We start from the raw sequence: 13,607 nt of genomic DNA, 5'->3' as shown, positions 1-13,607 counted from the left end.
ATCCGACTCCGGCCGGGCACCAAACGAAACTGAGATGCCTTGGCTCGGGGGTAGGGTATAGGAGGGGGACCCTAGTGCATCCTGGGAGGCTGAAAACTTAACTCTATGGTGCCCGATGCCTGACGTCATCACCTATACCCCAAGGTATCCTGTGGATACCCTATGGACCCTGAAGTAGAAAGATTAAACCACTTTCGGTTGAAAATAAGAAACCTGAGAACAGCCCTGTAGTCATGGAAAACAAGAAAAGGTGGTTTGCAAGACAAAGCCCCCAATTCAGAGACCTGCCGAGCCGAGGCAATGGCCATAAGAAAAACCACTTTCCACGTGACAAACCGAAGGTCCACAGATTCCAATGGCTCAAACGGAGCCTGCTTAAGAGCCGACAGAACCAGGGGCAAATCCCATGGTACTACTGGCGGCTGAAACGGAGGCTGCACTCGCAAAAGACCCCCTGTAACAAAGTCTGCACCTCTGGAAGGAGAGCCAGATGTTGCTGAAAATAAATGGACAGATCCGAAAGTTGTACCTTCAAAGATTGAAGCCGTAAGCCGGCCTCCAAACCCCCCTGAAGAAAAGCCAGCAGTCTTGGAAGGCGGAACTGGGCAGTATGCACTCTACGCCGCTCACACCACATAATATAAGTTTGCCAAACCCTGTGATAGTCCCCTGGTAGGAAAGTGGTCCTGCTGAGGTAGTCCGCCTCCCAATTCTCTACCCCCGGTATGAACACCGCTTAAATTGCCGGACAAACGTCTCCGCCCAAGTGAGAATGAGACTTGCCTCTGCCATGGCAAGCGCGCTTTTGGTTCCGCCCTGGTGGTTTACATACGCCACCCCTGTGGCGTTGTCTGATTGGATCCTCACTGGCCCGACGGCCAGGAGGGCCTGGGCCCCGCACAGGGCCAGATAAATGACCCGGAGCTCCAGCACATTTATTGCAAAACCTATCTCCGATGACGACCAGGTTCCCTGGAGACAGAGGTTCTCTGTCACCGCTCCCCAACCACTGACACTTGCGTCTGTGGTGACAATGATCCAGTTGGGAGTAACCAGGGACCGACCCTGGAGAAGGTGATCGGTAATCGGCCACCAGCGAAGTGACTGACGAGTGCTATCTGACAGAACCAGCAACTGAGAGGAGAGGTCGTCCGAGCGGCCCATCCAATTCCGGAGAATCTCCCACTGGAGAATCCGTGAATGGAAGAGGCCATAGTGGATGGTCTCGAAGGTAGACACCATCGTACCCAGTAACTTCATGCCCAGCCAGACGGATGGGCGAGGGGCAGACAGCACTTTCCTGATGGGCCCGGGCTTTGGGCTCAGGAAAAGAAAACTCTTTGCGGTGCCGTATCGAAGATCACCCCCAGAAACATCAGACGTTGGCACGGCGTGAGGTGATTTTTGTCGAGATTCAGTATCCACCCGTGATACTGTAACACCTGAACAGTGTGATCCAGGTGGAGTTGAAGTTGGGCAGCCGAATCTGCCTTCACTAGTAAATCGTCCAAGTAGGGCAGAATCGTTATCCCCTTGGAATGCAGCAGACTCGCCATCGCTGCCATGATCTTTGTGAAGACCCGCGGAACTGTAGCCAGTCCAAAAGGCAAAGCCTGGAACTGGTAATGAGCTCTCCCAGCTGTGAACCTGAGTAGAGAATAATGCCCCGTCCAAATCGGTATGTGGAGATAAGCGTCTTTGATGTCGAGAGACGCCAAAAACTTGTTTGCCGACATACCCTGGATCACTGATCGGAGCGATTCCATGCGGAACCGATCCACCCATAGGCTGGCATTCAAGGCTCATAGATTTAAAATCGGACGATAAGTGCTGTTGGGCTTTCGGACCAGGAACAGGTTGGAGTAAAAACCCCGTTCTTGTTGAGACTGTGGAACTGGAGCTATAACCCCCTCTGAACAGAGGAAACTGATAGCCTGGTTTAAGGGCAGTCTCTTCTCCGGCTCCTTGGGCAATGCCGTGGCGAAGAAACGTTGCAGCGGTGGCCCCCTTAGGTTGATCACATAACCTCGGGAGACAACGCCCCTTACCCAGGCATCTGCTCCTAAAGCTACCCACCGGTCTCGGAAGAGGAGAAGACGGCCCCCCACCTTCCCAGAGACCGGATGGGCTGAGATCCTGTCAGGTACACCCTAGCACCCGGGCGCCTGAATGTACCAGAGAATCTACCCCGTGGTGCAGAACCCCTGCTGGGGAAAGAGCGTCCTTGGGCCATTTGACCTCTAACCGTTCCCCCCTCGAAAGGAAGAACGGAAGACCCGATATCGCGAACCTTCGCTTCTGGAGCACCACAGGCAGGATAGTGCTCTTTCCACCTGTCGCCTGGGATATGATAGTATCAAGCTCGGAGCCGAACAGGATGCCTCTGCCAAAAGGGAGAAATTCTAAGCGCGTTTAGATTCGGCGTCCAGCAGATCCTTAAAGGAGGCCGCCCCTTGGACCGGCAGAGCCGTGTGTTGGCTAAATGAGCCACGGCCGCATCCACTCTCGGTGGCAGCTCTCACTTAGCGACCTGCTCCTGTGGAAAAGGATAAAGGGTTGCAAACTTACGAGGAGTAGAATACTTCTTATTTGGGTTCTTCCAGGCTTCTTCAATGAGATCCGAGAGATCCTGAGAAGCTGGAAAACAAATGACCCTCTTACGCTCCACTTGAACGGCCCCTCCGCTGCTGCAGGGGCGTCAAGGTCCAGGCAGTCAAAGGACTGTCGTACCGCCATAATTAGGTCCTATATGCCCTGACTTGACGCGGACGCCTGTTGCCGTTTTCGCCTGTTTTTTGGTGAAAATGTCGCAGTTTTTTTACGAAAACGGACGTTTTCACTGCTAATTGAATACGGTCCTAAGTTTCCAAGTTTCAACCAAGCCAGGACATTGTGACGCGTTTTGTGCCAAAATCAAACTTCAGAGGAAGAGGACTCTCTTCACTTGTTGTGAGGGTTCTGAAAACCTATTTAAATAGGACTTGTGAGTTTAGGCAAACTGATCATTTTATGATGCCAATAAGAGCTTTTGTCCAGCTTTAAAGCAAACAATCGCATGGTGGATTATTCTGTTGATCAGACTGGCTTACATTGGGATCAGGAAAACGTGTTCCTCACAATCAAATGGCACATACTACCAAATTATTGTGCAACCCCCCGGATGGCACCACACAGGACCTCAGCTGTAAGTTCTAAAAGTTCAATGTTTCTGCATCCGAAAGAAACTAGCTTTGAATGAAAGGTTCTGCGAAATGAAACTTCAGAGTCCAGCCACATATAAAGGAAACTTTGTGAATTTACCAGCATCAGTGTCCCCCAAAGGATATCAGAGAAAAGAGTTTTTTTGTACTCACTATAAAATCAAGAGCAATACTTCATATTGGACTTTCTATATGTACATCAGTGTCCCCCCATCAGAATCAAATAAAGGGATTTACATAGGTACGAACATCCTGTTTATCTCTATATATAAAGATGATGATCTTTAGATTAACCTTCAGTAGAGCTCACTGAAAATGAATTTAAACCCAGGCAAACAGATAAACATAGGTCTATATGTAAAATAAACCATTAATAAGAAAAATGTCTGGCTTAAAAAAAAGAAAGCAATTGGTGCTCGCATTTGCCACCAATATTCTAGGTTACAGAAACGTATTAAGTGGGCATTACAAACCCTGTCCTAAAACCCAAACAAGAATGTGAGCTATAGTTCATTATCAGGTAGTGTGTACCCTCAAGATTTAAAGAAAGTCTGCGTTCAAGTACCTTAAGCTGGGTATACACCATACAATATATCGTCCCGACGCGGACTGCAGCAATATATTGTACAGATCGTATAGTGTGCATGCCCGATCCGACATTCCCAGCCGTCGTTCATTGAATTGTCCGTTTGGATGTGCTGCACATAAAAATGGGATGATTCAATGTACGACGCAAAGTAGTTACACGCAGCATGTAATGATACATCACACAGTTTACAGTGGATTACGCAGTGTGTATGGCGACACAATGTATCGTTACGTCATATCATCGGGTTGTACTGTTGTAAGGAGTGTACCCAGCTTTAAAAGGTGCAACTGTCAGTCTTGTCTCACAGGTGAAATTTCATGTGTGTGTAGGCTAGCCAATCACAGGTCTGTCCAAATAATAATGTTGTTCAAAGAATTCCTAAAGGTGGGAACACACCTGACAGATACATCTGCAGATCGAGTGATACACACTGAACGACCATCATCTGCATGCTGCAGCAGCTCGGGCCGGACTGGAGGCAGGTAGGGGGCGTGGCCTAATCGCGGAGGCGTGGCCACGCCCCCTTCGAAAGACAAAAACAAAACATCGGCGACGCAGCGCTGCGCGCTGGGCATGGGGGCGCTGTGTGCCCCTCAGTCCGGCGCACAGGCAATGGGGGGCGCGATCACTCCCCCCCTTTGGCATAGGAGACTGCTCGGGCTGCTGCTTTAGCAGCCTCGGACCGTCTCCCAGTGCAGCCCAGCACACAGCAGCGTGTGCTGGGCTGCTGTGGATGGGGAGCTGTGCCGGACCCGGGTAAGTAGTACCCGCTCGCGGCTCCCCCCCTCTTTGCACCCTCTCTGATCGCCCTTACACACTTAACGATGGACAGATATGTCTGCAAATATGTGTTCATTGGTTGTGCAGCACAGCCAATGCGATATGTCTGTGAACAAAGTTGTTCACAGACATATCGTCTGTACACACTAGCCGAAGTGCAGCAGATATATTGGCCGATCAATTGATCGGCCAATATATCAGCCAGTGTGTACCCAGCATAAGAAATGTCAGATGATTAGCCATCTTGAGATAAAATGTAAACCCTGGTCTCTCTGTACCAGGATGATATCCGAATAATACAGGGAATCTTTCTCCATAACTTCCTGTTGCTGAATCTATTAGACCTTCGCACAATACTTCCTTCCAATGAGACATTATATAATAATGGGGACTATTCAAATATAGTATATGGATGATGCATCTTTGTATTGTCACATAGATACACTGAATGTAATTCCCATGTATGGAGAAGGCCTATCCTTGTGCTACATGAAGTCATTTCTCTATATAAGAATCTCTCGGTGGCTAGACATACCAGCTATAAGGGACGGCCGTGAAGGATGAAATGCCAAACACATAACCGAACTGGACACATCTACAACAGTATCAGGGTGATTTGGATTGAAGGACCGACGGTCCAGATTCCATGTACAGATGTAGGACTTTTCTGTACTCCAGTCTCCATCTCCTAACCTGCATGTGATAACCAAATAGAATAAAATTAGGTTTTACCTGGTGGATTAGTTTGAAAGTATGGTGTACCCATCATTTACCAACAATGAGACAGCCACTGGCCGCATCAATATCCACGGGAATGCAATCTCTCATGTCACTTCATGCCCCTGTGGGGATGCAGTCAGGAAGCCGACCGCCGGCTTCCCGACTGTCTAATCCCGGAAGGGGTCTAATGACAGGCGTCGAAATCTCGACGCCTGTCATTTTACCTACGCTGGGAGCCCGACGCCCGGCATACCGATGGAAGGTAAGCCGGGCGGCAGGCGTGGACAGCCGCAGGGGGGGGGGGGAGGGTTAGGTACCCCCCCTGGAGACTTAGGTTTAAGCTGCGGGGAAAGGGGGGTTAAGCTTAGGCACTTACAGGGGGGGTTAGGGTTAGGCGTTAGGTAAGGGAGGGTGAGGGTTAGGTTAGTAAATATAGAAAATACTTACATGTCGGGATCTTCACTGCCGGTGTTCCGGTGTCGGGATTCGAACCTGCGTCTGGCGGTATTGCATACTGATCCCCCCCTGCGATGTGACTAGCTCTTAGCGGTGTGAGAGGCTGCATTCTCATGGACACTGAGTGGAGGCGACTTGTATACTCAAGACCACTCAGAGCACTCAAACTCTGATTACATGAAGGATCCCTATCTCACCTGCCATAACAACAAGCAATAACAGAGCCAGTAGAGTTCCAAGTGACACTGGTGACTTCAAGCTGTTTAGCTAAAGCTTCAGGATACTGTAGACTGTGCAAACAGGATACCTAAATAGTGAGATAAGAATGGAAAGGATAGATAGAGTTATACAACAAGAATATGGTATACATACAAAACATCTTTTGCTATATGTGTCCCTTAATATGGTATTTGTTTACCATTATTTGGTAAAATAAATAATTGAAACGAACAAACATAATTGCCAATAAAGCAACTGGGGCCAAAATCAGGTTCACAGGTTCCTAGACACTAAAATGTAACAGTTCATTGTTATCCCCACATAGCAGCAGAATAATCGCTACAGTGAACTAAAAGACCCTTCTTTATTACTAATACCCTCTCTGGACTTCTTTAAGGGTCTGCCCAAGCAATTTAAAATAGTCTTCACTCTAGCACCCTGCACCTGTCACAACCTGTGCAGTTCCTCTATCCTGCCAGGGGTGTCACTCTCTGCTCTGGTGATTCTACTAGTCTGTATATCAGAAGTTTGTTGCATTATCTGAGTGAGCTAGAAGCACCAGAGTAGAGAGTGACATCCCAGGCAGGAAATAGGAACTGCAAGGGTTGTGCCATGTGCAGGGTGCTAGAACGAACACTACATAATTGCAACATTTTATCTCACTTAATTCTCTGGTCTCAGCTTGTTCCCTATTGGACTGTAAGCCCTTATAAGCAGGATCCATCCTACCCTTTGTATTTCACATCTGCATAAAATTTTGCCCAGCCAGCAACCACACACACACACACACCAGGGTCCCACCCATGGTTGTGTGTGTACCCACCATTACAGCTGCCCCCCAATTTCCAAATAGGGACATAAGATAGTGCACCCAAAAAACAGCCAAGGCCTCATGGGGAAGGGCCTGGGCAGAGATAGGAGAGGCCAGGAGATGCTGGGGATAAAAGAAGAGGAAGCTACAAGTGAGAATGATAATAAACAGGAAATTTGACAGGCCCAAACAGTACCCCCTGCCCTGCGGTGCCCACAGGTCGCATTACCCTAGTTACGGGCCCTGCAGGTGGCTGCTGCAGAGCACTGTGGTACCAAACAAATCAACAGCAATAATGAGACTGGTAGAGTTTAAAGTAGGGATGTGCAGGCTCGGATAGGTTCGAGTTTGCACGTTGAGTTCGGATTTTTCCCTCCAAAAAAACGGAACTCAGAAAGAGGCTAAACGTCATCTTACATGGACGAACATCATCATTCCTGGACTAAACGTCATCTTACATGGACGAACATCATCATTCCTGGACTTTTGTCCAGGAATGATGATGTTCGTCCATGTAAGATGACGTTTAGCCTCTTTCTGAGTTCCGTTTTTTTGGAGGGAAAAATCCAAACTCAACGTGCAAACTCGAACCTATCCGAGCCTGCACATCCCTAGTTTAAAGTTTCTATTTTGTTTCTATTTAGCAATTTCCTTGCTTTTTATTTTCATGGATATAAAACGTCAAATTGATAAAGAGGTGCTCATCAAATCATACCCACAAACATGGTCCTGACTAATTAAAGAAACAATGAACATGCGCTGGTGAATGAAAAAAAAAAAAAAAAAAAGCAATGGGGCCGAAAACAATTGAAAAAAAATAGATCACAATTTATTATACATAGCCACATTAAAAACTGCAAAACAAGTTCCTGGGAAACCTGTACAGGCTGCATTGATAAGGAGGCCATACTCCCTACCGTGTCTTTCTAAAAGCAAACCGAATACTACCCGATGGAGTATTTACATCACTGCCAGAAAAGCCATTAAAGGAACTGTACTTTAATAATAATAATAATTATTATTATTATCATTATTATATACAAAGTCCAGGATTTAATTAGCTTTCATTAACAGAACAACACATCAGCAAACCATGCATGTATTGTACAATACAATAGCTTGTAGACTATGCATGTATATACCATATTTGTGTATGTATATTATATGTACACTATAAACAAATACATATAAAATGTGATTGGGTAGTCACCAGGTAGTAAGGAGTAGTTCTCATAACCATGCTGGAATTCCCAATGTGAATTATACAATGATACTATATTTTGTTACTTCTCGACAATCCCATTTACATATGAGACTGCAAGCTTTCCAATGCTTTCCTAATTGCTTCCAATGCTTTCCCGATTGATGCATACATTTCGTGGTGCCAAATAACTAAACCTAGAGACAAAGATATTCTCAAGAAATTACCTGTGGATTCTGCTCTTCCCACGTCACCTCATAACCATCAAATGCATGACTTCTCCAATTTTTCTTCAGCTCTCTGATCATATCTTCCTCCACACGCTTTAGAAACGTTCCCACATCTGGATAATCTAGAAGTGGCCCAAGGTCAACGTCCAGAGCTCTCTGGTCTAGTTTCCACTCAGTCTGAGTGTCAGCATCACTGACTCCGCACACTTGCACAGATAACTCCTTGCTGGCGATGGGGTGTGTCTGGCAGCCTCTCTGTACAAACAACCACATGTTTCAACTCTACTGTACGTAATGGTGATCACTAGACTTGCATCCGCATAGAAGATCGGCAATGTAAGGGTCGACAGTCAATGGGTCGACATCAGATGGCCGACATGCAATGTGTCTACTGGTACAAAATGTTGACATACATGTGGTCACAAAAAAAAAAAGAGTTGACACTTTTTTATGCTTTTTCAACATTTTTAAGGTTAATGCCCCCATACATGGGGCGATACAGCAGGCGATTCGACTGATTGGTGCGATTTGCCTGCTATATCGTACCGTGTATGGCCCTGATATCAGGCCAAGTGCGCTCCTGCGGGGCCGTACATCGCACCCCCTGATCTGTCTGCAGGACCATGAGATCAGGGGATACGATGTGCAATCCCATGGATTGCTATGTGAATAAGAGCGGGGGGAGCCGGCATATCGGGTGGTCGGACACCCGATCGCACCATGTGTGCAGACCGCCCGATATGTCGAACAACGGATCCCCAATCGCACAGTGTATGGGGGCCTTTAGAGTGAGGGTTAGGAACTTGGAGGAAGGTTAGGCTGCCAGAGGGGGCGGTTAGGGTTAGGCACTAGGGGGAGTGTTAGGATTAGGGCTAAATTACAAAAGAAACAAGTGCTGACCATTTTTGTGTAGGCCATTTTACCCTGTAGACCTTCTGTCAGTCGACTTTTTGTACCAGTCTACCTTTACACCACACCTGTAGATGTCGTCCCAAATGTCCTCCTCCACCTGTTGAAGCCTTTTCACTTAAACATTAGACACTGATAAAGTTAAATTAGGTAAAGAAAGCTTTGACCCAGGTAGCCTATGTGCTCCCTTCCTGGACCCTTAGTAGTTTGCATATACACAAGATTCAAGCTCCTTCTCCACAACTGAGTCTGTAACATTAGGCCTGATACAGCATGGATCACAATTGCGATGGCAGCATCCTGGCATACGGGATGCCGAAGGTCTAAATATCGGCGAACGCCGGGAAAACAGACCCGGCGACATAGGGGGGACACCTATACCGGGCCCCAAAGCTCCGAGATTCCATGGCCTCAACACACCCAGTTGTACCCAGTGGCAGTGGTATTGTTAGTGCGCCAGCATTAGCGGGGAAACAATATAATGATAAGATACTGTGACATGCTGGCAGTGGGTCCATCCGTTAGACGGGGGTAACCAGGGAGGTTTAAGTAGTTTGATAAGGCCCTGCAGTCCATCTGTGCGACTCTGTGTAATGATGTCACGTGCTCCGCCGGCCTTCTCTTAGGGTGCTGTTTAGTCTCTAGTGCCTGTGGGGTTTCCTGCCTATCCTATCCCGGGTGTCACCTGCCGAGGGGTGACACCAAAGTGCAGACTCCCCCTGAGTGACAGGAGCGAGCCGGGTGCTGAACTGTAGAATTACAGGAGCCGGCACTACAAGTACCCTGGTCCCCGGGGGCAGCCCGCACCTCCGGGACTACCCGGAGAGACTAAAACCGGGGGTTAGGTCTAGACTATACAAGGCTCTTTAGACAAGCTTACAGATTCCAGGACCGCCCACCTAACCTTTTATAGTTCCCTATCTCTCTTCTTATAGTAAACACCTATCACATCTTCTCTTTCTTCAATTGAACATCCTCCTAACCCTAGGCCAACTTTCCAGTGTGATTGGATTATACAGCCCACCAAGAATATCTGCAATTGGGCTGGACCAATTTGCAATAGCACCTCTCCTTGTGCATCAACACCTATTTCCCTATAGATTGTAAGCTTGCGAGCAGGGCCCTCTTACCCTTATGTATGTCATGTATGTATGTCTTTTACAACCCAGTATAATGTTAATCTTGATTCAAATTGTAAAGCGCAACGGAATTTGTTGCGCTATATAAGAAACTGTTAATAAATAAATAATAAATAAGGCTGATGGACCTGTGACGTCACACCCACGTGACCCGGCCTGAAAGGGGGAGGGGCGGGGATGCTAACGGGGGACCAAGAGTGTCCCCTCGCGGGCTCGCTGCGCTCGCCGCGCTTCGGGCACGGTGGCTCGCCACAAATATTTATTCCCCCTCTATGCCCTAGTGGATGGTAACGCAGGAGCGGTCCAGCCTCCTGCAGCGGTCACGTGGTGGATACGTCACAGAGGTCCTTTAGCCACATAAGAAATAGCAGCAACCTTTACTCGGGGCGATAGATAACGAGGAGGCAATCCTATTCTCTGTGAAGGTGGGGGGCCCCAGAGACTTCAGTGTACCGGCCCCAAAATTTCTGTTACCGTCCCTAGCCGGCAATCCATACCCAACCCGTTGGCATTTCTATCATTATGTGTTATATAAATAGACAGAGATGCAGCATCTGGCTCATGTTTTTGTGGAACTAGGATTTTGCAGTCTTCATTTACAAAGCAGTACAAGTGCAGAGAAAGACAACCAATATCTCTTCAACAAGGACAGGCTGCCTCCTCCTAATACTTTTCCCAGTCCTGCTCCTATACAGTTGATATCTTTGTACTATAACAATGGCACAGGAAAGGTAACTCACTGATTCACAGCGGGACCCATCGGATTTCCTCCACACAGACTCCACAGTCACCCCCTCAGCGACCTCATCTACAAAATGCATCGTCCCGAAAAGCAGGCTGCAACACGAGAGGTTCCCTGCCTGAGAGCCTGGTCCCGGCCGGGGTTACCTCGGCAACCAGAAGCTGCACCAGGTGTCGCGGCAAATGACGTAACGCGAGACATTTTAGGTCGCATAACACCTATAAGGGAGGGTGTTGTTCTAACGGTTTGTTCACAATTCTGTAAGATTCATCTAATCAAGATGCTGAGAGACGAGGAAGTCTGGTGATACCACAAAACCGCTTTTTCATTAACGCTACACTCTGCATGCAGAATGTCACCTCTACCGACACATCAGGCGCCATCTTTGAAATGGGCTATCGTCAACGAAGTGAGCTGCTGTTGCATGATTGACAAACCGCCTCTAAGTATTATTTACATATATATCCGTGTCGGAGTCCACTGATAAGTGGCCAACAGGAAAATTATATGAATCAGGTTGTTAGGTAGAGAACAACACTGATAGCTTCCAGCATCAAACATGGCGCTGCAAAGATGTCGCTGAACTAGTTACATAACATACATCAGCATGCGTGGTCACTGTAACATGGAAGTAGAGAGAGGCTGGACCCAAACCACGGTCCTGATTACACTTAACAGTCCAGGTTTTAAGACTATGTATACTTGAGCACAGATGGTTAAATCAAATTGACTGAGGTACAAATTAAACAACCTGTGCTCAAACATGGCTATCCTTAAACCTAAGCTTAACATATCATCCCTTTAAACCGGGAGACTCATGGATTAGACAGGTTCTGTGGCTCATGAAATCCAGGCTTGAAGTCACCCAGCCACAGAACCTATGTAATTCTTGAGTGTTCCGGTTTAAAGGGATAGTATGGTAAGCCTACTTAAACATACCCTCCAACATTTTAGGTTAAGAACCCGGTACATGACTTCCGGTGGGCGGACCAAACGACCTGGCCGCACTTTTAATGGGCTCCCAAGCCGGCTCCATATAGCCGAGACATAGCGCCGCCGGAGAGACTCACTGCCTCACCTAAAGCCACCCTGAGGTCTCTAGGATAACGCGGGTAAGAGCGGCGCATGCCCCGGCCCCCCGCACTGCCCCACAACACCGGAGTACAGCCGCATTGGAAAAGCGGCACTGCCCGCGGCCGCCATCTTGGATCGCGGCCGGGCATAATTTCTCCCCACCTCCAGCAACAGCCACCGGGGCTACCATTAGAACCATAGGAACAAGCGGGACGCCTGGACACCGTTTCAGGGACGTTCCTCAGTTATAAGCTCCCCGCTGGCCACACATCACCCGCGGCCGCCATTTTTGAGACCTGATTAAGTTGCTGCAGCCAGCGCTTACCTCCTTTCACAATCCTCTCTATTTGCTGCTCATACCAGGGAGCAGGGTGGTGTTGCTGGGTCCTCATACTGTGATCTTGTCTTGTCTGGTCCAAAGATAGTGCTCACAAGCCATACTATAGGTTCTAATTTACAGACCCAGTGTCATATATATCCTGAACACCTGGGGCTCCCCCTAGTGGCTCCTGATTAAATCGCACGTCACATCCCTATACCATGGAGAAGTTTGTGGCCAGACCACAGCGTGCACCTAAAGGTCAAACTACTAAAGGGAAAGACAAAAATGTAGCTCCATCATCATCTCCTGACTCTCCTACTTCACCTCCAGCTGACAATATCCTGGACGGAGCCTCTAACTCGACTCAATTTAGTACCGCCTCAATAGCTAAAGCCTAAGAAATATCCGAGCTTCTTTCTCCCTTGCTTGACAAAAAACTGGCCGGCCTCAAAGAAGCTATAGAATCAGCAGTTTCGCAACTTAAGGAACATGGTCGACGCTTTACGGAAGCAGAACAACGTATCTCCAATGTTGAAGATGAGCTAACAGAGGCACAAAGCGTAATACGTACACAGGAATCAGCGATCTCTGCTATGCAGGAAAAATTGGAAGACTTAGAGAATAGGAATCGCCGCAACAATTTAAGGTTAATAGGCCTACCGGAATCTGTTAAGCAAAGAGATCTCATGGATTTCGTCTCTAAATGGTTACCCTCTGAGCTCAATTGCTCGGCTTCTTCCAGTACCCTCATCATAGAACGAGTTCACCGCATAGGCCCTGACCGTGCTTCTGATCAGAGAAGACCTAGGCCTGTCATAATGAAAATGTTGAACTACCTAGACAAAACTCGCATACTGGACGCCTACCGCAAATCAGAAGGCCTCACCTACCAGGGGCACAAATTGTTGTTGTTTCAGGACTTCTCGTATCAAGTAGCAATGAAAAGAAGGGAATACTCTACTATTTGTAAAGCATTATTTGATCTGGGACTGAGATTTGCATTAATGTACCCTGCGAAGCTGAAAGTCCTACATAACGGCAAACAACACTTTTTCGATTCTCCATCGTCTGCAAAGACTTTTCTGGACTCTCTAACTGACCAAATCACTCCTCAAAATTATATCGTGACTTAAGAAGATACATTTAGTTGTACAAATCCGTCTCCTATCGCAAATATGGAGAGTTTGTTATTGGAAATATATATCTTATGCTTGT

General features: G+C 47.5%; 1 protein-coding gene across 1 annotated transcript in view; it reads right to left on the bottom strand.

The window, feature by feature from the left end:
* DYNC2I2 (dynein 2 intermediate chain 2) overlaps nt 1–11,340 on the bottom strand; it is a 36,275-nt gene extending 24,935 nt beyond the window's left edge. Inside the window, exons 1-4 of the mRNA XM_088455496.1 lie at nt 10,995–11,340; nt 8,204–8,461; nt 5,943–6,052; nt 5,105–5,262 (exon numbers count right to left, since the gene is read on the bottom strand). Coding sequence (XP_088311622.1) covers nt 5,105–5,262; nt 5,943–6,052; nt 8,204–8,461; nt 10,995–11,075 — 607 coding nt within the window. The 5' untranslated portion in view covers nt 11,076–11,340. The remainder of the gene's footprint in view (nt 1–5,104; nt 5,263–5,942; nt 6,053–8,203; nt 8,462–10,994) is intronic.
* Between the last annotated feature and the right edge of the window lie 2,267 nt (nt 11,341–13,607).

This window comes from Taudactylus pleione, unplaced genomic scaffold (genome assembly GCF_031769625.1).
Source record: "Taudactylus pleione unplaced genomic scaffold, aTauple2 ptg000656l, whole genome shotgun sequence".
Lineage (NCBI taxonomy): Eukaryota > Metazoa > Chordata > Amphibia > Anura > Myobatrachidae > Taudactylus > Taudactylus pleione.
The sequence above is the reverse complement of the archived record's forward strand: the minus strand, read 5'-3'. Positions and strand labels throughout refer to the sequence as shown.